Source organism: Poecile atricapillus, chromosome 6 (genome assembly GCF_030490865.1).
Source record: "Poecile atricapillus isolate bPoeAtr1 chromosome 6, bPoeAtr1.hap1, whole genome shotgun sequence".
Taxonomy (NCBI): Eukaryota; Metazoa; Chordata; class Aves; order Passeriformes; family Paridae; genus Poecile; species Poecile atricapillus.
The window spans coordinates 11680637-11706414 of NC_081254.1; the positions used below are offsets into that span (position 1 = coordinate 11680637).

Genomic DNA, 25778 nt, shown 5'->3' on the forward strand with positions numbered 1-25778 from the left:
TACTAGGCTTTTTGCATCATGTATATTAGGTAGCCTTTTATCTACAAAACTTATTAGCATCACTTCTTTAGGGATTCAACCTCACTATTACTTTGCTTTGTCTTTCCCTTACCTAATGCACTACTTTAGTGTTGATTGTCCATTCTGTTCTTCTGGCTATTTGTATATTACCATTCTTTATGTAACTCAAAGTTTTCACAGCTTTGGGTATTGTCCTTTAAAAATTACCATTTTCTGTGACTAAATTTAAATGTACAACTGCAGAAGTTTGGACACTTCAATGTTGTAAGTGGTATTTATTTTGTCATGAACATAAAATATGGGGTTTGTATCTTCTTTATATTTTGCCCTGTCTAATTTTAGTGACTGTATATTGCTTTTCCAGTGATAGCAATGATATACCAGAGATCAGTATTCCAGGATGTTTATGGTTTTTCCATGTTACAATGAGCCTTATGAATATGTAGATTTATCGACCCCTAGTGGGGTTGTTAGGAAAATGGTTGCTAATTTAATTAGTGCTAAATGATAAATTTCCATATTTCTCAATGCTGCATTTGTTTCAATGGTCTTTTCCTTCTGTTTACAGCTGGATTTGCTCTCGATTTATTTCTGGTATTCTCTACATCTGCAGAATTGCCTATTGAACCAACTTCTATTAACAACAAAAGTAAAAACTACTCCTAAAAGAAGTAGCTGTAATCACCATTTTAAAGAACAGTTATAGCTGTTTCTGCATATTTTAAAATTACAATAATACAGCAGAAATTCTTAAAAATGACAGGTCTTTTGGTGTGCTGTGTTAGTGGGCTTATTTTTAATTAGCTAGAAAAGCTAGTAATTTCTTGAGTAGTTTGCTGTTACATAAATGAATTAAAGCAAATGCTAAATCACCTGCTCAAACTTTACTGACCTCTTAGTGATTATTAAATAATTATAATTGATCATTAATAGCCTGAAACAGTAGTTTCATGCTAAAACAGCATGTAAAATACTGTATTTCTAGCAAACTTTAATTTTAAATAGCTCTAGTGTTTTAATCATTTAGTTGAAACTAATTTTCTGGGAGATGAAATGATCTCCTAACCATGCTGTTTCAGAAGAGTCAAAATCAAGTACTGAATAGTGAAGTCACATTTGACTGTTTAATTAGCAATAATAAATAAAGACGAATAGGTCAATAATTGAACTTACTTTTAACTTCTCTGTAATGTGTTTCCATGTGTCAGAATCAGAAACTAGGTGTTGCTGTAATTTTATTTTTCTACGCAGGTTTGACACAAATAAATGTTAAATATTTCTAAAATAAATTCCCCTTTTTAGATTTTGTACGTCTAATTTTATAGGGTTTAAATAGTCAAGTAGTGTTTTTTCCCAGTTAAACTATTAAATACTCCCTAAACTATGGATTTTAGGTGTTTTTAAAATTGTAAAGGAAAAAGTAAAATTTTTTTTTTTGCATTTGCTAGTATTTATTTATTATTGTTCTTATTGCATAAACCACGTTATTTAAAGTCAAACTCACACAGCAGTCAAAAATGTCAAAAAGATCTCAGATTCATATTTTTGTGGGAGCACCCAGTATTCCGAGCCTGCTGGAGGGGTTCGAGCAGAGTAGTTCAGCCCCTGCTGGTGAGAAATGGCGAGAACTGCACTGTTTGTGTGATACACGTGGGTTTGTTTCTGCAAAGGTCCAGGCTGCTGCTGCCCCCTCGGTGTCCCAGGCAGACAGCTCCACACTCACAGGAGTCCCTGCAAGTGGGGCCAGCGCTCAGCAGGGCAGGTTCATGGCAAAAGAAGGAAAAGATTTGACATCTCCTGCCCCTATGGCAGTAACTTGTACCAGCACATTTAAAAAGAGCACAAGTTTAACTTGCTCTGATTGTCAAGTATCCAAAGATAGATGCACACCCGCAGGTGTAAGTCAGGCTGCAGGGGAGCACCTGCCCCAGAGCTGTGCAGAATCAGCTGGACAAGGGAAGCCATCACGTGCCTGCTGCCCAGACCCCACTGAGAGAAAAGGCAGTCCTTTGGAAGTTAACAGCTCTGACATTCCTGCTTTGGTTGCCAGTACTGAGCAGGTCAGCATCCATCTACAGTCCTTGGGACTTCAGGCAGGTCACAGAAGTGAGCATCATGAGCATCTAAGTCAATATATGGATATGTGTTTCCAAGAAAGTCTGGAGTCCAAACCAAAAGAACAGAATGACTGTGCAGACTCTGCAGTGTCAGCAGACACTGAATTTCGTAGTGTAGTGACTTTGAGTCAGGTGGCTGTTTTTGCGCAGAATGAAATGCAAGAAAGAATTGTAAAACTATCAGAAATAGAAGCAGATAAAAAAGCTGAAGAACGACAGTATAATCACTTCCAATGTGATTCTGGTTTTGGAACATGTACTACTAATGTGACTGAAAATGAATATAAGGAGGAGGATGCAAGTTCTCTTGAACTTTTCAGTTCCGAGGATGATGGGGAAAATGTTTGGATTAAAGCTACAAGACAGGAAGAAAGTGCTCAGGAAAATGCAGAAAAGTTTCAAGAACTTAATGTTCCTGCTGAGCAATCTGTAAATGAAATCCATATTGAGCCATTGAGTTCTGGAATACTGTGCTCTCAAGGGAACTGTTCTCAAAAGAACTCCTCTAAAAGACCCCGCAAGTATGAAGGTTCCTTTCATCTTTTTCACTCCGCATTTAAAAGACAGGTGAAATCCAAGAGAGCTAAATTGAATTCTTCTCCACCTGGTTCTGGGGTGAGAGTGGATCCAGACAGGATGACAGAGTTCAAGAAACTCCAGAAGAAGCTATCACTACTTAAGAATTGCTGCAGCAAAAATCAAAAGTACAATATTTTGGTCACTGTTGTACATCCTTGTCATATCAAAGAAATACAGATGAAGACTAAACCAAAATCTTCGTGTAAGGTTCCTGTAGCAACAATTGTTGTTACTGACCAGTCAGAAACTGAGAAAAAGGTGGTGCTGTGGCGTGGTGCTGCATTTTGGTCCCTCACTGTGTTTCCTGGGGATATTGTACTGCTTACAGGTGAGAGTTCTTTTGTTTGCCTTTTTAAAGTATGGATCTTTAAAATGCCTGTTTAAAGTAGAAGAATGTAACAAATAATTTGGAACTATGGCTAAGCTTTCTTACATCAATTAGATCATTTGAGTTCTCAGTCATCCTGCCAGTGGAACATTGACTATTCCATGGAAGTTTGCCCTCAGACACAGCCATGGGGAGCCAGGGCTGTTCTGTAAGGTGCCAGTGTTTTAAAACAGTTGTTCCTGAAAAGTACAAGTGCTACCGGACCTAAGCAGTGTCTGCTAGGAGGCTAATGAATTTCAGAATTACATCAAACTAATGGGAATTTTTTTTTTAGCTCATTGTAAATGGTGTTGGTAGATTAAAAAAATAATCACTGTGTTTCCAAGTGATCTCTTTCAGACCCTGTTCCTTACACATCTGTATGTAAGATGGTTATATATTTAAGAAAAACATGATACACTTCAATATTGTCGACACATGAGTTGATAAGGTTGCTTTTTTCTTGCAGATGTAATAATGTATGAGAATCATTGGTGCGGAGAGGTCATGCTTCAGTCTACATTTACCAGTCAGTTACTGAATCTGGGGAACTGCTCAGCTCTCAATCCAGAAGAATGTAAGATTTTAGTGCATCAGTTGCCATGAAAATCACTGTAAAAGAGCTATTTCAAGCACTCCATTTTGTTGGCAATGTCTCACACATGGAATAAAACGGAACTGTGTGCAACTGAGAGGTACAAAACACAATAGAAAAGTGTGACAGGAACACCTGAACCCAAGATGTGGATATAGCATCAGATAGGCATGTGGAGACCATGGTAAAGTTTGATGGCTACTACTCTGAACTCTAAAAAAAAAAGCTTAGCTTAGGAAAAAGCAGTTATCCCAGGAACTGGTTGTGTGATGTCTGAGATTTCATGAGGATTAAATTTTTTGCAAAATGGAGTAAGAAGATCCATTCAGGGAAAGTGATTAATTGCAGGCCAAAGGGGATTGAAGACTGAGGGGAAAATACTGTGGAAGTATCACTGTTGTTCTTACTGTCTTTGTGGTGTCTGCTATTGAGATGCCAGCTCTTTACAGCAGATTCTGAGGTCAATAATCAAGAACAGCTTTCTTCTTACCAAGCTATGATATGAGATTATTTTCTGTGTATTTTAAAGTATTGCACTTAGGTTAGCTTCATCTGCCTCCTCTTGATACTACCCTGAAGTGCGGTTTAATTTCAGATCAAGTGTTATATATCTCTTCTTACCTTCATATTGTTCTTAAACTGTTTTGATTTTGTCAGTGTAAACATGTTCCAAGTCATAAGTTATATACTTCTAAGTGTAAAAAGCAGTATGTGACTTGGCCTTTTTTCCACATAAGTTTATCCTCTAGTGGATGGTGGTGTTCTCCTTGGCTTATTGGCATACATCTCATCAGAATTTCCACACTTCAGAGACATTCCACAACGACAAGTTCAGAGACTGGATGATGTTCGGTATGTGCAGCTAGATCAGCTCCAGCCAAATACTTTGGTGCACTCAGTCCTGAAAATTATCAATATTTCTGTGGTAACAGGTAAGTTCATGCACTGAACTTTGACTTCTGAAATAGGTGGAACTTAAATAGTTGTTTTGCAAGGCAAAATGTTTCTCACTGCTTGACTTCAAGCTTTGCACAAAAATTTGATCACATTGCACTCTCATCTTGAATTAATGAAATACAAATTTCTACCCACATCATCAATATCATGTTTATTAGTTGTAAATGCAGAATTTGGAAGACAGAAATCTTCATAATTTTCTCTAGTATGTAAATCTTGGAGCTAGATATTAGTTAGATATTTCATCTTCTTTGAAAATTATTTATGAAAAATGCTGTAGTTTTAGTGTGGAACTGAAACAAACATGCAGTATCCTGGATAAGGGTAGTGTAGAGATGTCAATTGTTGCAATTTGTATGAACTATTACAAATAGTTTTAGTATGCCTTGACAATACATCACTATAGTTTTCTTTTATGTGAAAAGTTCTAGAGAAATGTTTCTTTCATTGTATTCTACAGAAGTTATGGGAACTTCCAATTACAGCAGTTGCTGAGAGATTAAGTACAATTTCTTTATACTCAATACCAGTCAGGATGAGTAGGAGCTGAAAGATGCTCAGATACCTCCTGCTTCAAAGGGAGTTGTCCAATTACTGAGTACTTAGATGAATAAAAGTAAATTAATATACTTTATGCACTCCCTCAAACTGGATTCCTGTTGCAGAAGAAACCAGATTATTTTCTGTCCAGAAGAAATTGTAGGTGTATTCTTCTTTGCTTTTAATCATAGCATAAAATGTGATAATACCATGATTTCACTGTAATACTGAGGCACATGGGGTTTGTGTGCTTATATGCTCTTCACTGTAGAAGTAAGGTAATTTCAATTCTTTTCAGAGTCTGTGTACAGCTACAGAGGTGGCAGCCAAAAAAAAGTTATTCTAACAGTAGAACAGAACAGAGATCAACCCTATAGGATGGTTCTGTGGGGAGCAGGGGCTGCCTGGTGCCCCCAGCTTCAGAGGAAAAAAGGTAAGAAGGTCCTTGTACCTGTTGGTAGGTGTAGAAGGATTTTTGTGATGCTGTTAGTTCCTTTTAAGTGTTCAGCTGGTAACATTTATCCATTCAATCTTTAAATACTCCCCTTGGAGGGGCAACATATTTTATGCTAATTCTGACATGTCTCCTCTGTTGAGAAGCAGTGCCATCAGCAGCAGAATTTGAATGCACTTTAGAAGACTGAGAAGGCATAAATATTCAAAAACTTGAATCTATATACAAGATGCACTTATTTGCATAGGGCCTGGTTATGTAACTATAAAAATCCATGAGTTTTAAGTGTGTTACCAGTTTTGCTGGGTCTTCCTTATCATTGTCTAGGCTCTGGTTTAGCATGAATTGCTGGGTTTTTTCTACTCCTTTTTTCATTTTCTGCTTTCCACCTTGTGTCAGGCTTTATATATTGATGGTCTTGAGATCAAGTCCAATTCACTGTAACTAAGTGAAAGCATCTCTTGCAAGAATTACATAGAATGTGTTTCAGCAGTGACTACTACCAAATTTTGATTTATTCCTAGTCTTGTTCTGTTAAACTAGGTTTAAGTTAAATTGATAATTGTAAAGATAGAAGATTAAAAAACGGACATATTAAAGAAATGGAAGCTGATTAGTTACATGAAGATTTTTTTCTCTGAGACATTGACAGCATTAGAGCTGACAACAAATTTCAGAGCTAGTTTCTTTTTGAAAAGGCTGAGTTGTCTTGACAGCTGAATTTGGTAGAGGTGAAATGAAATTTCTGTTATGGGACAATTCATGCAAAGTTTATAGGGAAAGGAAAAACCTTACATGTCATCATACTTAAAATGAAGTTGCCAGTGCTGACCGTATGAGAATGTCTTCTGATTTGTTTCTCAGTCTTGTAAGTGACCTTTGGCTTCCTGTAAATTAGCCACTGTATAGAAAGTAAACTCTTCTGTTTGCTCTTTTGTTCTTTGTTCTGTAGACCACATATGGGACTTCAAATACCTTCTGGTCCAACATAGTTCTGTCTCAGGTGACTTGGAACTGCACACAACTCCCTGGTCATCCTATGAGTGCTTGTTTGATGATGACAAAAGGGCAGTTGAATTTAAGGAAAAGTTTCAGAACAGTCAAACATCGCTCATGGAGTTGACAAAGCTCTCGGCACACCTGGAAGAAAAATGCTCAGGTAAATGTTATCCATAACTCTATAATGTCTGTTGTGCCATGCATAAGTAGGCAAAATAGATGCTCTGTTGACGAAGTAAAATGGCTGTTTTTTTAAGGTCTGGTTCTGAATTTCTGAATTTATTCTGGAGGCTGCTGCTCTTTACTTGGCCAGACTGAATGCAGCCTTCATCCCATGAGCCCAGGGGAGAGATAGTTGTGTGTGATGACAGCTTTGGAACACAGAGGGAAATGCTGACTTGTCCACACCAACCAGCCCAGTAATGATGTGACTAATTACTGAAAGATATCAGTCTTTCTCAAACACTAGAACTCTCTAGAGTAAAGAGAGTAAAGAGTAAAATAGCTGCTGCTATTGAAAACTTCTTACAAAAGGACAAAGATGACATTTTACACAGTCATACTTTTCCAGATAAACCTAGAAGATTGCTGTGGTTGGTGTTAAATTCTAGGAAGTGATTAAAGTTGTTCTTGCAGCATTGAACACTAATTTATATGTAAATAATGGAAAGCTAAGTTGTTTAAGCTATGCTGTTCAGTGTCTTTGAAACAGTTGGAGGAAAATCACTTTGCACAATTTTGATCTCTTATTCAGGCACCTTCTATTGTGGCATTTACTGATATAGTACCTGAAAAAGTAGTACTTTTATGTATTTTAAAATAATATTTAACCACCAGGATTTTTCATGATCTAAAAATTTGATCATATGTTAACAAAGGGGAGAAAACTAAGAAAGTTTTTGATAGCAATTTTGGTTTTGAATCAGCTGTTGCCATTGGTTTTGCTTTCAGTTCTAAATAAAATTTAATTCAGATTTGAATTGTTTTTGTAGGAGTGATTCAAGTGAAAGCCCATATCTTGGAACTGAAATTTACTATTTCCACTGGTCAGTACAAGGAACTCATCTTCTCTGCTGACACTTCACTGGAAAGTGTTTTGGCTTCTCTGCCTATGATTACGTATTCAGGTTGTGCCAAATGTGGTTTGGAGCTACAGGCAGATGAGAACATGATCTACAAGCAGTGTATTAGATGTTTGCCATACAGAAAAGTAAAAACATTCTACAGGTAAACAAAATAGAGCTAAAGTAATGTATATTATTAGGGAAGTAAACTTTCTTTATTTTAATTTCCCCCATATCTAAAATTCTTTATTTAAGGTGTGGTTAGCAATCCCTGTCTCTCTAATGAGTTTTTCAGTTGTTGTTCTTGAATTGCTGTATTATATTGTCATTATTTATACATTATATTCTTAGTTTAAATCTAAATGTTTAATTTATTTGAGTACTGTATCATGCAGGAATCATGTTTACCCAGTACAGTGTCAGATAAAGCTAAGATGGGAGTAGAAGCTTGAGGATCAAAGGAAAACTCCTTGAGAATCTCATTCCAGCCTAAATCTGAAATCATTTGAATGCAGAAGCATGTTTTTAAACTGATTTAGTAGTTTCAGCTGTGCAGAAATAATATTGACAAATGTTTTCAATAAACTTTCTTGGAGAGCAGAGATAGTGAGTTATCACCAGATGGCACTGCGAGACACAGATATTCACACTTAGGGAAGATAAATTAAGTGGATCCAGTTGATGTAGGTACATCTTTATTAGCTAATTGTTCAATTCTCACATTTATCTTTTGAAATGGGCTTTTGAAATGTAATTATCATAGTGACTAGAAGGACATGTAGGTAGAGAATGTTTATGGAGGCAACTATGGACGTAATAGAATTCTTGAATATGTAAATTTTCTATCTAATTTTTTTCTCTAATACTTTTTAAACTCATAATGAGCTTAATGAATCATTGGCTTAAATACTATTACTTAATGAACTATGAATTAAATATCCTATTTATCTAACCAGGTAGTGACTTAGTATTTTTCCTGTAAGCAAAATAGTCTTGCATCTTTATGTGCTATTTGTTTTCCTGTGAGGGAGGATTAAGTGCAAAGAGGTCTTTTTTCTTAACTGAAAAGGTTCTGCCAGTCTTTCATACTATAAAATATACTAAGACTATAAAATCTCAGTGGGTATGAAGGACCTCAATTTGCTCCTGCAAAAAAAGGTGGTAAAAAAATAATAAGGATTTCCAATGTTTGTATTCTCAGCCTGAGAATGTAGATTCTAGATGTAAAATTTGCATGTCCATTTTTTTCAGAGAAAAGCCTGACATTTTTCACTGAATTTTTTTTTTCTGATCAGTTTAGTATGAATGCATCAACTTGGGAGTATTTCAAGGAGGGATTTTTATTTGTTCAGTTTTTTGTGAAAACATATGGTATTTGTTACAGTACAAAGATATGCCTTGGTATTATGTGGCTGTAAAGTGATGTATTAAGACATAATATTGAGTGATGTTGATACAGATGATACAATTCCATGTGATACACCTAAGCTCGTCTCCTCACTTTGCATTTCCACCACCTCCATGGGCAATCCTGACCATCCTAACAGTGAAAAAATCCCTTCTAATGTATAATCTGAATCTCCTGTCTCAGTTTAAGGCCATTTCCTTATGTATGCCTCAAACTGATTCCAGTGCTACAGATTTGACAGATGAGTACGTAGAGATTTTATCACTTTTCTATTTCTTGGTTTTTGTTGCAGAGTAAGATTAAATTGTAGTGCTATCTTAAATTTTACTTCAATAAAAAGCAAACCATAGCAGGTAACTTTCATGAAACTTTTGTTTTCTGATCTAGACCTGCTTTGATGACAGTAGAAGATGAAGGATATGAAATTTATGTTCATGTGGTGTCTGAATTACTGGAAAAAATCTTCCTCAATATTCCTGCAGACTGGCTGAAGAGATTAGTAGGTACTGATCCATTAATTACTTGTGATAGAAACAGGCAGTAAAGTTCATAATGGAAGCAAAATTTTTAATCATTGACAGTTTAAAAAATCCCTAAACAACCAACATCAAAGAATATTTCAGTGGCTGTGTGGCAGACTCAGAATTTCAGAGGAGAGGCTGCAACAACAGGAGGTGAGATGATATGAATACCTATTATTTAACTAAATAGTTGTAGTTATAAACCTAAATATTCAATAACTAAATGGATTCCTTATGTGCAAAATAGAGACTCTTAGGAGCTTTTAGAAGTAATAGGCGTGTTTTCATGGTTTGAAACACTGAGCTGTGTTTTAGACAAGCTTCACTTGATAAGTACTGTTTCACTTGAGAGGTGGTTTATGTGATTCACAGGTGTGAACAGTTTAATGAGAAACAGGCTCAGCTCATTGTTTTTAAAAAGGAATTAAAAATAAAAGTTACTTTTCTATTCAGATGTTGCACTTCACTTCCAGTAATTCCATGGAGCTTCATGGAGGTAGAACTTCAATGTTACATGCTATTGTGAAAATCATGTGTAAATTGAATTGTTTTGTGTTTTGCAGTGCCCTCTTCAGATATAACTTACAGCACAATAGTAGCAGATCTGTGTCATTCACTGCTGGCAGATACAGAAGCATCCTATTTGTTGGAAATCAGAAGCCACTTTGTGCTAGATGACAACAGCTATCCTTTACAAAAAGATTTCCATCTGCTTAATTTTCATCCTGATCTTTGACCTCTGCACTTACTGAATAACAAAGACCATAAGAACACACAGATATGAAGCAGAAGAAAAATGACTTAGCTGAAGGAAGCAATCTCTATAATATAGGATTTTGGTTTTAACTTATGGAAAAAGCAAAATCATCAAAAGGACTGGTATGGAATATATGCTAATAGTATATACTGTGGGAGTAATACTGATGAATTTTCATAAAGTATATTTTTATACATGTATTTTTATGTTAATAATTATGTTAATAAACTCCAGCAATTTCTTTAGTATCTGAAGTATTTTCTCCTCAGAAAAATTCACTACTATTGAGAGACTGAATTTTCATTAGACCTGCCTGGCACGTTAGAGGAAGACAGACAGAATTCACTACTATTTTAGTTACACAATTTTTTGTTTGTTTTGTCCCATACGCTATCTGTAGCTTGGTGGTTTTGTTTTGCTGTTGTGGTTTAACAGCAGAATTTTTGCCATTTACCCTCAGCAATTTTGCTGCTCCTCTTTTCTCTTGTAAAACAGAATTGTCTTATAATCATTCTCCTTCAGCTCAAGGTAAGTCTCAAGCACGGGATTAGATGGATATTATATAAAAGGCAGTAGGTACAAAAAATTACTCATGTGACAGTTAAAAACACTGTATTACATCTCCTTATTTGGTGATGTTTCTCACTTTGAAATAGCTCTTGTTCAAGAAGAGTCAAAAAGGGCCTTTCTTATTTGTTTCACTTGGATGACCATGAGTACAAGTACCTTGGTAAGTGCATTAGAATTTTTTCCTTCACAATTTAGCTGAAATTGCTGAACATACAAGCTGAAAGTATTGTTACTTTAATGTATAAGAAGAGAGGACCATACTGTACACCAAGTCATATAGGTGACTTCCCACCTTAGAGGTATTTGTTAACAGACACTACATTGCATGCATCTTCTTGCACAAGCTCATAAACCAACTGTCTGAAACACTACTAACAACTTGTAAGATCTTTATTGGTGTGATTGAAATAATAAAAGACAAAATATAATTGGTAAAATCATTATATTCTAGTAATATGTAAGCTGTACGATAACTGTGTAGCTTTTCTACAGAACAAAGGCAGTAACTTTGTTTATCAGATTGGTTTGCAGTAGTTTTGTGGGGCTGAAATTGGAATACAGCTCTTTGGGTTTAAGTTGCTGGTATTACTCCTTCAGCAAAGATATAAGGAGGATTGAGCACTTTGTCAAATTCAGTTTAATGTAATGAGTTTAGGCTCATTTTGTATCCAGTGGTGTAATTAGCAAGACAGACTGTGAGGGTACCATGTAACATATCAGATGGTGGATCAGGGAAGTCTGTTATCTTACAATTCCTCTGTGGTATCTTCTCATTCATAACATTTCCTTTAGGTAATAAAAATATCACAATGGAAAGTGGTTTCATCTCCCCAGAGAAGCCTAACTTTTTTAAGATTTTGAATTCATATCCTGTTTGAAAGTACGTTGGTTTGATCTCAGCTGTAGAGGTTATGGAACACAATTCTGCAAAATGTTTTGCTGCAGTAGTCTGTGTGTCTGGTTTATGCCTGTACAGTGAGATGGGTACAGAGCTCAGGTCCCTAGTGAAAAATCAAGAAGAGAAAAATGTCCTATTTTATTTTGATTAGGAATAATCGCTCTGAATTACTTTACAGAGCAGTAATTTACTTAATGAAGAAGACTCTACTACTAAAACAGACACATGCCCAGGGGCCTTAATCTAATTGGATTTTCACTCTAAGAATGGTCATACTAGGTCAAACCCAATGCTCTTGTAATCAGTGCTCTGTCTCCAGCAGAGATGTGTTTAGAGAGAAATATAAAAGGACAGGACAGGTCTTCATCTTACTGTCTCAGAGTATTCCAACACTCCAGTACTGGAATAGCCTCCAGTCACTGGTGACTCTGTGACTTCTCTGCTTGTCCCTTATTGTCAACACAAAGTGCTGCAGCTGGGGTCAGCTGAAAACCCTGAACTGAGTTACTGCAGGAAATACATTGTGCTGAGGGATGTGAACAGCTGCTTCTAGGTGTGTGACCAATAAGCAGTGCCTTCACCCTTCCTGTTCAAAAGAGGCTTTAAATATAATGCCTCTATGTTAGATCTAAGTTCTACATGTATTAGTCAGTATCTTTTGGGCTTTGTCTGTTTTGGCATGCTCACTAGGCTTCTCTCCCCTTTGGTGAAGCCACTGTGGTAATGTGGAGCAATGGGCAGATAGGTCTGGTATCATCACTGGCAATTCTTGGGTCGGTTTGGGCTCTGTCTACATGATATATGATCATTTGTGCCCAGAACTCATGACCAAGAAGTGGAATTTATTAGTCAAAATAATTAATACTGAGAGATCATGTTTGGCTGGTTTTTTTTTGCTTAGCTGCACATTAATTAAATTTAACATATATTTTGAAGAGGAAAGAGAGACTCCCAGCCTACCAGGGACCAAATCTTTTATTTGTGTTTGGTTAAGGAAATAATTTATTTTATTGTTTTCTACTTTGGATACAAAATCTTAGCAAAGATTTTTGTACCCTTTAGATGAGAAAGATAGTAAGAGCTTTTCCATGTTAAGGTTGGTTTTTTCTCAGTGCTGTTCACATGCTATGACAGAGAGCATGCCATCGTTTCACCAGTTCCTTGGGCTTGCTGATCATCTCATTCCAGTGTTCCAGTTCTTTGCCACGTGTGTACATGAAAGGCCCAACTACTACTCGTCCCAGCAGAAGCGTTTCTGGGGAAAAAAGAAAGCAGTTAGTGATGAATATCTGTGATGCTTCTCTGAAATCCTTGCCTAAATTAGAATATCAACCTGTATTTCTCCAAGTACTGCCTGTTCTCGAAGTTATTTTAAAGCCAAAATATTCCTGAAGGAAGTAAGTCTGGACTTCAGGTTCTGTAACTTCTACCTGCTGAGGTTCAGCATTAAAAGGTATGGGAGTAAGTGGGTGTTCAGTCAATGCAGGCCTGTCCTTTTGCCTGCAGTTAAACTAAAACATCTTCAAGGTACAAATATCTGTATCTGCTCTGCCCCTTTACCTCGGGTTTACAGTGGAAGTGTGCCTTAATTTTGGGCATCAGCGACCTCACTAGGATTCATATGATGCTTTGCAATTGATTTTCGCAAAAAACAAATGCAGTTGCTGAGACAGCTGAGATGTCTGCTGAGGAGCAGATTGTTTATTCATGCCTGGACTTTTCAGCTATGAATGGGGAAAGTTGAGATCATATTTGCACTGCAGGGAAGATGTTTTTCTTGTGAGCAGTGGAAATCCTGAATTCTGATGTGCTTCTGTAAGCAGAACTCCTTAATGGATTCTCTAACAATTAGTAAGAGGTGGCCTCAAGCATCAGGCTTTCTTCCAGGGAATGGAGGTGTTTGCTTATCTCCCTTATTCCTCACTGCTGAGAGAATTAAAATTCCTATTCCTCTTTCAGATTTTCTTAGAGGCAATGGCCACAAAATTTTGGAGGTTGTGTGTTATACACACAAATGTTCACATAAGCTTGTTTTAATAGGATACTGGAATGGAACAGAGGCACAGCTTGTACTGGCATTGACTAGCCTACAGTGATTTTATTCATGTCTTTCATGAAATTTAGGCTCTGAAAGAGAGAAGTGCTTAACTATAAATAAGTTGTTCTTCTTTTAAAGACACAGCCTTTGAAATACACCAAAACACTTCTGTTTTATGATTATTGCTGAACAGGACTTACTTCCTCTCAGGTTTAAACATGTCTCAAATACGTAAGAGATTTGACACCTTGACTGTAATAATTTATATGACTGTAATAATTTATGGAACTTACTTTCTCCTTTGTTACTCTGGAGCACAGATAGACTCAGGCTTGCTGTATCCAGCTCTGTCTGATCTGCCTTGAAACTGAAGGTTTCATTGTACACAGGATTGTGAGTTCCCAGAAGAGTGGCTGTCTTTTTACTTTTGATGAATTTATTATGGTTCATTAGTGAGACTTTGACATACACACCTTAGAGAAAAAGAAATTCAAGACTAAAAGACACCTTCAAGAAGCAGGTGGGAGATGGATTAAGGAATTTCTTTCTTTTGGGAGTCAATATCAAGTATAACATCAGATTGTGAAAGATTCATGGAACACTCATGACAGCCGGGACTACAGAAAGTACTGAGGGTGCAGTTTTGCAGTGGGCTTTACAATTTAAGTGCAGTTAAAATAAGCAGCCAGATTTGGATCTGCCACCCTGCATCCTTGATCTTACATTTCTATGCCTTCCCATCATCTGATGGAGACTTTTTTGTAGGCTTAATTTGTTCAGTCAAAAAAACTTCATAGTTGATGAGTGTATATAGAGGACTAAACCTCTTTTCTTTTTAAATGGTAGGTGTATTTTGCATTTGTATTGTTTAGCTTCAAAGCTCTGCAAGAAATCACTACAGACTGAAATACAAGTTTGGATCTTCATCTGTTTTTGCTTTGAGTTTTGGATTTTAAACAGCATTTTGAGGTAATCTCTGAGACCAGAGACACATGGGTATGATGTACCAGAAAAAGCTCTCTGCAGTAAGGGAGAAAATTGTGACTCCACGCCATGGTCCTTTAAACAATAGCCAGGTTGACGTAAAGTGGGATTTTTTCTCCCAACTCCATTCCTCCCAAGACAGCTGTTCACCATAAGCAGTTGTCCTGCAGCTGTTACCTCTGGGAATTTGACTTGAGGCAACTGTTTATGTCAATATCCCCTGAAATGCTGCCTTCTCTGGACTGGAGAGCAGCAAAAGGATTTTGCTCACTGTACTGAAACAGGAGAAAAAAGTTACCACCAATTGTCACAGGACAAATCATTTGTTATGAAACAAACCCCAAACATAGCAGAACTAAGCAATCAAAATCTAATTGCCTCAGGGCAAAATATGGCTTGTTTCCACTCAAATCACCAGGATGTTTATTTGTTCCTATCAGAGTCCCACAGCACAAGCCTGGGTGGACAGATGAGGAAGGAGCAAATTAAAACAGGAATTGTGGCACTGATAGCGGGGAGGAAATCCCACTCACCAACAGCAGGGCTCTCCTCCTGGAGCTTTAATCCCCTCGCCCTCAGAACCACCACAGTGAGACGGCCCAGGTAGTCATTGTAGCTCAGGGAGAACTGGATATCACCATGCTCTGAAGGAGGCTTTGGAAGCAGAGCAACACCTGTCAAATATGTCTGGAAAACTCTCGCCATTTCTCCCCATCAAATGGGGAGAAAAATCCTTTTCCATACTGATGGTATGTGTTACACTAAGGCATGTGAGTGAAATGTAATGGCTTTATTTATGCTGTTGTAACGTTTGATGGAACCAATTAATCAGTCTTCCTAACCCTCAGAATTATTCTTTTCTAGGGGTCATCTATTTCCTTGCCTCTTCTGCTCTTTTTTGCTCTTACTAACTGAAAAGAGAAGCAAATAACAAAAGTTCTTATGTAATTACCTCCTGATTCATGTGACTTTTTCCAAGCGTTTGGGTAATCTCTTTACGACAGCTACGGATCTGCCGGTTGGTAAGATGGGAATTTCAGTTCCAAATGTTTATAAAGTACTTTTGCATTTGAGGTACTTGGTAGAACATAGTTCTACTTCAGCTATATCCTTCCAATACTTGTAAAATGACAGAAGTTCCACAGTGCCAAGAAGCCTGGTATCACATACCTCCAAGTTTTCTTTCTCCAGATCTCTCCATATGACTAGTTTGTTGTCCTCGGTTAATGCTTCATTTTTTAGTGGGAAGATAACTTGGCCTAGGAGATGATGCTTCTTCTGTTTATCAACATGATAAACCAAAAACTTTAGAGTCCTTTGGAGCAACATTTTACTGGAAACCTGTACAGGAAAAGGAAGAATATTAATAATTACAAAACATCTGACAGTTTTCTACTATAGCATGACTTCAAAGGAAATATTTTTCAAAGTGTGTTGAGTGTAGGTGGAGATTTCCTTTAATTATTTGAAGTCTGCTTTTAAAATTTGCCTGAAGTTTTAGCTGTGTAAAAGTCAAGATCCAAGCTAAAACCCAAGTTCGTTTGAAAGCTGTGAAGTTAGTTGGTGGGTTTTTAGCTCATATGGATCTATTGCTGTGTGATGCATTCACTTTCAGACACGAATGTTTAGAATATGTAAATATTTTTTTAGTTGTCTGAAACACAAACTTTGTTTTAAAGCTTTTGTCTTGTTATGTGTGCTGAAAGCCTCTTAGCATGGGGATCCAAGCTGCAGAGTACTGTACAAATAGCAGCCCAGACATTCCTCCCATGTTCTGCTGTCTAGACTACTTCCACAGCAAAGAAACTAAAAGCTGTGAAAGCAATATATCTGTATTGGCTCCTTCTGGACTTCTAGAACTGATGGGCTGAACTGCTCAGCTGTAGTTTTTGTTATTCCCAGGGCAAGTTCTGGAATCATTAACTTTGGTACAGACGTGCAGTAAGATCAGTTCTGGAGCCACACACTTCAGTAGCCCAGGATCTCCAGAAGCCCCAGTGAAAAAATCCTGTCTCTGGTGGAAACAACTTCTACCATGATAGAAGCATTGTGAACATACAGACATGTACTGTAGTTTGACAAGTTAATATTTGCAAACAAAAATCTGCCTCATCAAAAGTACCTGGAAAACAAAGTTTTCATCAAACTGCGGGTTAAGAGTTTTACGTTTTGTTTTGGACTGCAGGTAGCTTCTTTCATCAGGCAGCAGGTAGATTTTCACAAATGGACTACAGGAATCAGCAGGAGGCTGCAGCTTTCTGACTTTGATCAAGGAGACAAGGAGCCTTTCTGACTCTTGCTCGTATTCTATGGAGAACCAGAGGCGGCCAATGTTGCCATCAGGAAAATCTGTTTCGCTTTTGTCTTCAGGAAACTTGTACAGATCTGGGTTAATGGTCCCTACAACATAAGCTCCAGCTTCAAGAAAAGACAAAACAAGCCTTCAGATTAGCCTCAAGAACCATTGCAGGCATTTTTATAACCACTGCTGTATTTGGGTAAATCAGATTACCCTCTTTATTAACAATCAATTTTTGGTAAGAATTTCATATTTTATTTCCTTTTCCCTCAAATCTGGGGGAGTAATTGTAGGCTGCACCACTTTTTTCTCTTATTGCTGTGATTGTACCTTGTTAGTTCTAGCTATTTGTTGTTGCAGTCTGCGACTGGTGAATCTGCTGTTTCTGGGGACAGCAGACACTTCCTGGCCTTTACAAAATATGGGAGGAGAGACTGCTTTGTCTGCCAGATGTGTAAGGTATCACAGCACTGGGACCAAAATGACTACATTCTTTCCCAAGTCTTACACTTAAAAGTGCTCAGAGTTTTCAGGGCTTGTGCTGTGTAATGCTATCTCTGGTGTGCCCCCAAGATACATGCTTCATAATAATAAAGCCACCCTAGCCTTAAAAATAGTCCCATTTTTGCAATTCCATACCCAAAGAATGAAATGATGACCGTGGCCCAGACTGAGGGGTCATGTAGGGGTCCCTGTCTTCCTGAACCTGTTCTTCATTTGTCAGGTGAATCCAGTCTCGCCCATGCAGTGTTGGTGGAATGATAAATGGAACACTTCTGGATCTGTTCAAGACAACAGCGCCTATTGATTCTTCTGGTTTAAATGTGGAAACCAAACTTTGTAAGAGTAGTAAATTTACTGTTCTTATGTCACAATATTAAAATTCTATGGACATGCAAAGGTAAAAATGAAATCAAAAGCAAATAAAATCAATTGCTTAATGCATAAAAACTCAGTGAGGCACATTAGGTCTTAATTCTTCTAACTGATTCTTCTCTTTCCCACTTTTCTTCCCTTTATTTATCTTTCAAAAGAAAGAATTAACTGCAGCTGTTTGTTTTAGAGCCTAAAACCCCTGCAATGTTTAATTCTCTAAGAGAGTCTCCTTCCTGAACTGAAGTCCTATTGCTTTTGTTATTAGACTAGAAATGACTCTGAAACATAGGCTGGGTTTGTCTAACAGGTAATGCTATCCGTGCACCAATTACACTTGAGTATATTCTCTCTTTTAAATAAATCAGAAATAATCATCACTTTCATAGTTTATCCTTTTCCTAAAGGAACAAAACAGAGCATGACTGATGTTTTCATATAATTTAGGGATCTCCTTTATTTCTGTACATGCATATTATTTGGATCACCTGCTCATTTGAGATTTGACAAGTTGAAATAAATTACATAGTGTATGCTTTAGAAACAAAATTAAAATATGTACCTTGTGCTTTTTAGTTGAATTTCAGAATTTGCCTGGTCATGGAAAATGGCATTTGCATTTGTTGTTTTGACAGGATTGATGAGCTTTTCGTAAGAAAAGAGGCGGAAAAATTTTTTCCAGAGCAGATACGCCGTTATTCCAAGGAGAACAAAGAAAAGGATTCCTCCTATTATACCTCCTGCCACAGCAACTGCTTGTTCTGTTCAAACATAAAAGCACATATAACATCACAGGAAGAGCAAAGTGTATTTTGTGAGTAGACAGGAATATTAAAGCTAACAAAAACCATTCCAAAATTATTTTTAAATGAAGTATTCGGCTCACGTGCACATTTTTCTTGGTTATAGCATGGTGCAGCACCTGAAGACATATGACAATGACAGTGACAGATTACAGTTCAGAAGCACTGGCACTTACTGGAATGTAAGAAACTACAGACATGAAAAAAACCCAAGTGCCAAAGAATTGTTCAGGCTCTTGTTTTGCATTAGCATTTACCTTAGCATGGCAGAAGTGCTGGAGCTTGCATAATGGAAGAAAAAGAGAACCCAGGAACACCTAATATGAAAGGTACCATTATTTTGGTTTGGTTTGTTCTTCCAACTATTCATCTATGTTGAATTGAATCTAGACCATGGCACATGGGATGAAGTAAACCTATGGGTTGTTTTCTTTCTAAGGATGCATGTGTTTCCTGATCTGTGAAGTCAGAGTTAAATATCTGTTAAACATAGTTTCCTGAATTGTGAGAACTTAACCTACAACAAAATCTTGTATAATTACTGTGAACAAACCAAAACCCCAATAAACCTGATTAATGTGTTTAATATAAATATGAGAAATTCTGTTGTGAGAATTTCTCATTGGACCAAGGGTAGACAATTGATAATGGGCTCAGTTCATTGCTTTGACATGTTTGTTGAGAGTGCTGGAGGGATAGGCTGCAAAGATAATTTTGCTCTGTACCTAAACTTCAGAATTATCTTCCACTCTGCAGCCATGGGAGGCAGCTCAGGAGCAGCTAAGTACTGGGTACTGGTAGTTCTCAAGGTCTCCCCTGAAACTGAAGTAGTGAGGTGACCTGGCATTTTCTCACAATTGGTATTGAATTTTTTTCCTCTTCTGAGCTTTTAGGTAGAGATAACTGTGATTATGCTTTATTCCTTTTTCTTTTTATCTGTCTGTGCTTGATAGGTACCTTGCAGTAAGCCATCTCTACACAACAGTACAAGTAAAATAAAGACAATAAAGCACAAAATAATCAGTCAACACTAGTGATAGTTTTGAATAGTTAAAAACTAATTTTATTTCATTTAGTTTATTCATTAGAGCTGTAAAGACTATGGGAGGTGAGTTGCAAATGCATATATTGCTGATCTTTTTCAGTGTTGCCCTGTTGCAATAAATGACATGAAATGTCCTTCAGCTACAGAACACTTAAGTAATTACCTTGTGCTATAAAATTAACCTGGCTATAGAGCCTCAAAGGCCTTAATCTGATCCTGACTCATTTTCCTGCATTTGGTAGAGTCACCGGAGCCAAGTTGGTTTTGCAGCTCCCCTCCAGGTGTGTTGCCTTCTCCCTCTGCAGGAATTGCCTGTCTGCTTCCCTGAGGCACATAATCACTCGTGTCTCCCAGCACCACCACGGAGCAGCCACCCTGCTCATGGCTGCACCACAGCAACAGCACTGTGCTGTCCTTGCAGCTGTAGGTGAAGTGAGTAGGTTCCAGCGTTCAGCCAGACTGTTAGTACAATCCTTTTTCTGAGCAACAGGAAACAAGCACCTACTTGATGTGGGTTAATATTAATACAGAAACAAGTCTGGTTGTGTCATGTGGGTAAATTGGTTTTCCTTGATAAGAATACACAGTATGAGGAAATGCATATGAGCATGGGAATTTTGTGTGTTTGTTCCTTTCAGTTTTGCAGGGCATCCTCGAATATGTCTTCAGTCAGACTCACATTTTATTGCATCCCAGAAGGCCAGATGCAGAAAAAATGCTTCCGTTTAATCCCATGAACATAATAGAAATGAATGATTTCCTTCATGTAGGTGCATTATAAACAACACAAATATCTATTTGGCTGGTAGTTTTACTGTCTGACATAAGTATCTGAAAGGTTTACATTTCAAGCAAGCTGTACAGGTCTTTGTTGAACTTGTCCTCTTCATTCACAAGTCTTTTATGCTCTCAGCAGCAGTCCTGTGTTTCTCTATAGCCAGTTTGTCACCATTTACCATTAAAGACAGTAAGATGAGGTGTGCATTGGTTTTGGAATAAGAGAATGAGTTTCCAGCCTCTTAGTTTGTATGTTCTGAATTTGTTCACTGTAGAACAGTGATGTTAAGATTTTAAGGTTAGGATGTTAAGTTACGGAACAGAATGATGTTAAGTATTTATGACACACCCATAGCCATCTTTTAACTTTAACTTTTTAACATCTTTTAACTTTACACAGCTGTAAATTTTTTTGTAAAGGTAAATTTTTACTCATTTCAGTAGTTACCTGTAATTTAATGAGAGTAAGGAGAATTTGTCTCACTTTTAGACCATCTTACCTGATTAGATCAGCAACAGAACCAGTGACTTAGGGCACAGTGTTGCACTAGTCACAAAATCGACCACTGAGATGAGTAGCATCCATTGTGTGCAGGGAGAAAATATGTATATTTAAAAAAAACTACCTGTCATCATGAGAAATTGATGTATTGTATCCTGCTGTGGTACAGGATCATGGCAACAGGAGATAGAAGAGACCTGTTGGATCGCTTTATCTCCCCCCACCTGAGCCGAGGACTGTCTCCTGCTAATAGGTTTATCCTAGCATAGAGGAGGTGTTGGCAGGCATCCTCTGTCTCCTCTGGGATCGCATCCCTTTTTGCATACTGTCTGGTTATATGCTTTTAATAAGCTTTACTTAAACTCTGCTGTAAGTAACTTTTGGAGTTACGAGCAGCCCGTTCTCCACCAAGAGTTTTAATCCCCATATAAAGACACGTTCTAAGCACATGTACAGTATAAACGAAATATTTGAGGGGGAGTGGAGGCAAGACTCCGCATTTGCTGTGTCTGTCTCCAGAGCCGAGCTCTGGGTGAGGCGCTCCGGGCGGTGCCTCCCAGACCTGCAGTTCCAGGCTGTCTCTTCCCTGGCCGGCTCCGGAGGGACAGCTTTGAGCCGATGCTTTGGGGAGCCTTCCCCGGCGCCAGCGGGGCTGCGGCAGTGCCCGGCCGGGGCTGCGGGAGGAGCCGGGCACCCCATCCCTGCCTCCCTCCCTCCCCCGTGCGCGGCCCGGCACTTACCGGGCATGGCTGCTGCTGCTGCTGCTCCTGCGGGCCGGGGCGAGTGCCCGCCGCCACCGCCCCGAGCGCCGCTCGGCCCCGGCCCGCCCCCGCCGCCCCGCCTCGCCCCCGCACCGCCACCGCCACCGGCTGGGAACCGGACTGTGGAGAGGCATCCCCGGTGCCCCACGGAGGAAAAACAAAGGGACGGGAAAGGTTCCGCCCCGCCCCAGGCTCCCCGAGCCCGGCCAGAGAGGGACAGACATTGCCGATCTTCTGGGGAGGGAGGGCTGGAATGGGGCAGGAATTATTATAAATCTTCTGTCAGCCCTAAAAAGGTACCTGTGCCACACTGACTGTGTGAGAGAGCTCCAAAAACTGCAGTTACGCTCAGAAAAGTTCTTCAGTATTAGTGGCTTAATTCTGAATATTCCTGTGGGCAAGAAAGTAACATGCGTGTCTTTTATATCTTTAACAAAACATGTAAGCACAAAGGAATATGGATCTCCTTAGACAATTGTGATCACAGCCTTTCCTATTTGTATTTTTGAACGTTATGATCTTTAAGCTCTGAGTGTGTAATAAATACAACCCACCAGATCTTAACCAGCAAAATTACTCATGCATAGTTCAGAAACAAAGTATTTGCCATCACTTCTTGTCTGCTAATGCTTCTTTCACAGCCAGTATGACGAGAACCTACACCTTAAATTTAACAGCTGTTTGTATTACATGTTCTCTTCACAATTGTTGCATGTATAGTGCATGGTGTTGTTTAATCTAAAAGCAAAAGAACAGCAAAGGAATTAAAACCGGTAGGATCCAAATGAAATATCCTCTGTTTCTGTGGAACCTTAAAATTCTTTTTATTGCATTTAAAATGTTCTGCCGTAAATGTAGCATAGTTAAGCTTTTTCTATAAATTTTTTGAGTCCTCTGGAAGAAAGAAAGTACTTTGAGAATTTTTACCCAAAAAAGAAAAAGCTTCATATGTATTAGTTTTGTGCTTGTAAGATAGTTAATTATTAAATAAATATTGCACAGTCAGTGCTTTTGCTACTCTTATTTCTCCATTGAATGAGTGCAAACACTGAAGTGGAGGTTTTTTGCTCAGCAGTTTTGCACTTGTCAGGATAACATCTATAAGCATCAAAAATTTTGAGTTGTGTGGCAAGATAACAGTCTGCTTTCTCTTGCAGTGTTCTTGCTCGAGCTCACTGTTTTGGCAGTGTGAGGAGAGCTACAGTAGCTTTAAACAGCCGATTGCTTCCCAGAGCACTGTTGAGCGGTAAAGTGATCTGTGCCAGATACACAGTCTCCCATACAAGCCGTGCTGCCTGTGTGGAGTGTGGGAAGTTTGGCATCTGGGAAGCAATACCCAGTAACCATCTGCGGATTCAGCTCCTGTTTCAGTCAGCCCTGGATGGGACAGACCTGGAGGGGCAGATCTCACCCTCCCCGAGCTCCCATGGAAGGAGTTAATGGCAAAGCTGTCGAGCAGAGAGCTTTAATTTTGATTCTGTGCTCCACTGTGAAGTTCCTGTTTCCAGTCTTTCTGTGCTGAGTTCTTGCAATAGCTGGAAATCAGAATAAATACAGGACATGAAACACAACTGTACCGTCTTTTATCTCTGGTTGCTAGTCTCCTTCCTAGCCTAAATCCCTGGAACAGCTGAGAGTTTAAGGTTTTGTGGACATAGATATTTTACTATAAATATTTTATGTTTCTGGTGCATATTTTGTAACATACACATTTTTCTGGTCCTGTGCAGGGACATCTTACAGTCAAACCTTGAGCTTTAAAAGACCACTTAAAAAATCTGTCACAAAACAATTTTCCAAACTGTGGTACCTCAAAAACAGCAATGTCACATTGCTCATTTGACAGCTATCTAAGTAACAGTAAATAATTTACCATATATTCATGTAATTCCCACTAGACTGGGTGAAATTCAACATGTGTATTTTTTAAGTTGGATATCCTTGAAAAAATCTGTGAATATTTGCTTGACCTATAAGCCCTTTTATCCCCTTCTGATTTACCATTAATTTGATTGCATGTAATTACTTAAAGCTGTTTATAAGAACATCCCTTGATAAAAGGATAGAAAAGTATTTAAAGAAGATATAGGTGTAGGATCACAAGCATCAATAGGTCTTTAGAAAGGTAAGTAATTGTAGCATCATTTTACACTGAGGTCTAACTCCTACTATAATTTATTAATAAAGTTTCAACAGATCTCATTTAATAAGAGCGTTTTCATTCTTTTTTTTTTTTTTAATCCCATTTTGCAGCTGTAGAATGATCTTCAAGTCCATCCATTTCAAGTGAAATATGTTCAAGTTATTCTGCCTTCACACCCACTCCCTCGTGTTTGTGAATTTTTACTTCCATGTTGGTGGTACCATCATCTGTAATGGTATCTAGAGAGAGGTAAACAGGGTTTTTTTAATTTTTTTTTTTTAAATGTTGTTGAGACTGGTGAATTATTCAGGAACAATAGATTAGGGTCTGCAGGGAGCACTGATGGGCACCCTGACTACAACAAATAGATTACATTGAAAAGTGTAATTGCAAATGGCAGAAATAATGAGTACTTAGAATTTCTATAGTGCCTTTCATTTTCAGGCAATCATTTCCTGATTTCTATACCAGCATTAATTACTGGTAGTTAACCATCACAAACCTTTTTGAAATAATAGTTATTGTTATCCTTATTTTATAGATTGTTTAATAACTGGAGTTCCTCCAGATCCACACTTGTGTAACTGAGATAAGAATTTCTCCCACAGTCTTACTGTTGGCCTTGGTCTGACACCTAGTTCTTGGCTTTAGAGGATATGGATAATAGACAGTTTCAGAAAAAATATGTGAAAGAAAGATCTACTCTTTTACAAAATATCCTTTAGATCCATTCTGGGAGTTATTTGTTATTTTCCTTTCTAAAGAAAAGATGGGAATGGGAGAAGTGCATCCACAAGGGAATGAGTGTTCCACAATTGTTTTCTCTCAGCTTGGCTGAGCAGACTGCAACCCAGAATAGCTCCCCCAGTAAAATTACAGGTGTGAAATGGGGGTAGAGACAGGGCAACATGGACAACAAGAAAAAAAATCTTCAGAAGGTGCCATGTTTGGTGCTTCTAGATAGGCATGAGGAGAAAGGCAGCAAAAGAAGAAAGGAGATGAGGGGAAATAGCATTAACCTAGCCATGGGGTTTGGATTCCTACTTTGGCATTTCATCTTAGCCCAGTGAAACTGACCCTGCAGCTAACCTTGACATTCTTCAGGGAGAGGCAGACAGAATGCTCTCTCTGCACCTGCAAAAATCTTCCGCTGTTCCATCGGTTTCCTCACGACACAGGTCTGCTCAACAGAGCCTCTGCCACATAAAAACAGTTACAGCTTGGACAGAGCTGTGTCAGGCAGATTTTTCCTGTGCTTTGATAGCCATCTTTTGTTAGGTATTTGAAATCCCTGACAGACACAAACATTTGAATGCCTTACAAATCTTTTTAGCACTGTTACAGAATACCTACTGATATGAAAGCATCTGTAGGTGAAGTCCACATGCCAGCATCTCTACAGGATTCAGAATGTTTCTCTTTTTTTACCTTTTGCTTTTAGTAAGCTTTAGCTGTTGGTGTTGTCTAATAGCAAAATTTACACAGGCTATAGCACCACCTCCTGTCCAAAGCTGAGGTTTGGTGCAAATAATAGAGCAAAGCAAAAAGTTCTCTTAAAGGTGACCATTTTTTTAATGTATGAAGTAAAATGGAAAAATGTGAACTTTTATTCCTTTCAAGTGACTTTTCTTTCCTGTGTTTTGTAATGGGAATTTCAGGTTTGCTTTTACTAGAATGTGTTCTTATGGTTGCAAGGGTTTTTCTCT

At 38.1% G+C, this 25778-nt stretch overlaps 2 protein-coding genes and 1 long non-coding RNA gene across 14 annotated transcripts in view; 2 read left to right on the forward strand and 1 right to left on the reverse strand.

The window, feature by feature from the left end:
- The window catches only part of SHLD2 (shieldin complex subunit 2), a 29627-nt gene extending 18700 nt beyond the window's left edge, over positions 1-10927 (forward strand). For all 10 annotated transcript variants that reach the window (XM_058840728.1, XM_058840725.1, XM_058840729.1 and 7 more), the window contains 8 exons: positions 590-3045; positions 3554-3661; positions 4417-4611; positions 5475-5609; positions 6583-6789; positions 7622-7856; positions 9489-9604; positions 10186-10927. In XM_058840728.1, the coding sequence (XP_058696711.1) occupies positions 1539-3045; positions 3554-3661; positions 4417-4611; positions 5475-5609; positions 6583-6789; positions 7622-7856; positions 9489-9604; positions 10186-10358 (2676 nt within the window). In that variant the 5' untranslated portion in view covers positions 590-1538 and the 3' untranslated portion in view covers positions 10359-10927. The remainder of the gene's footprint in view (positions 1-589; positions 3046-3553; positions 3662-4416; positions 4612-5474; positions 5610-6582; positions 6790-7621; positions 7857-9488; positions 9605-10185) is intronic.
- Positions 10928-12807: 1880 nt separating this feature from the next.
- On the reverse strand, positions 12808-21982 carry LOC131580607 (synaptotagmin-15-like). Of its 3 annotated transcripts, none has more exons than XM_058842008.1 (8): positions 21909-21982; positions 18604-18802; positions 17808-17950; positions 16992-17287; positions 16040-16210; positions 15403-15523; positions 14179-14358; positions 12808-13102 (listed from the first exon to the last, which is right to left on the reverse strand). In XM_058842008.1, the coding sequence occupies exons 1-8, from the start codon at positions 21913-21915 to the stop codon at positions 12966-12968; spliced, it is 1254 nt and encodes a 417-aa protein (XP_058697991.1). In that variant the 5' UTR covers positions 21916-21982; the 3' UTR covers positions 12808-12965. The 3 variants fall into 3 exon arrangements, with proteins under 3 accessions (XP_058697991.1, XP_058697992.1, XP_058697993.1); XM_058842010.1 differs by having other exon boundaries at positions 12973-13102; positions 14179-14309; XM_058842009.1 differs by lacking the exon at positions 14179-14358.
- LOC131580609 (uncharacterized) lies at positions 17272-20964 on the forward strand. The gene is made up of 4 exons (XR_009277904.1): positions 17272-17406; positions 17893-18069; positions 18677-19173; positions 20528-20964. It is a non-coding gene; the product is annotated as an uncharacterized LOC131580609 (long non-coding RNA).
- Positions 21983-25778: the final 3796 nt, after the last annotated feature.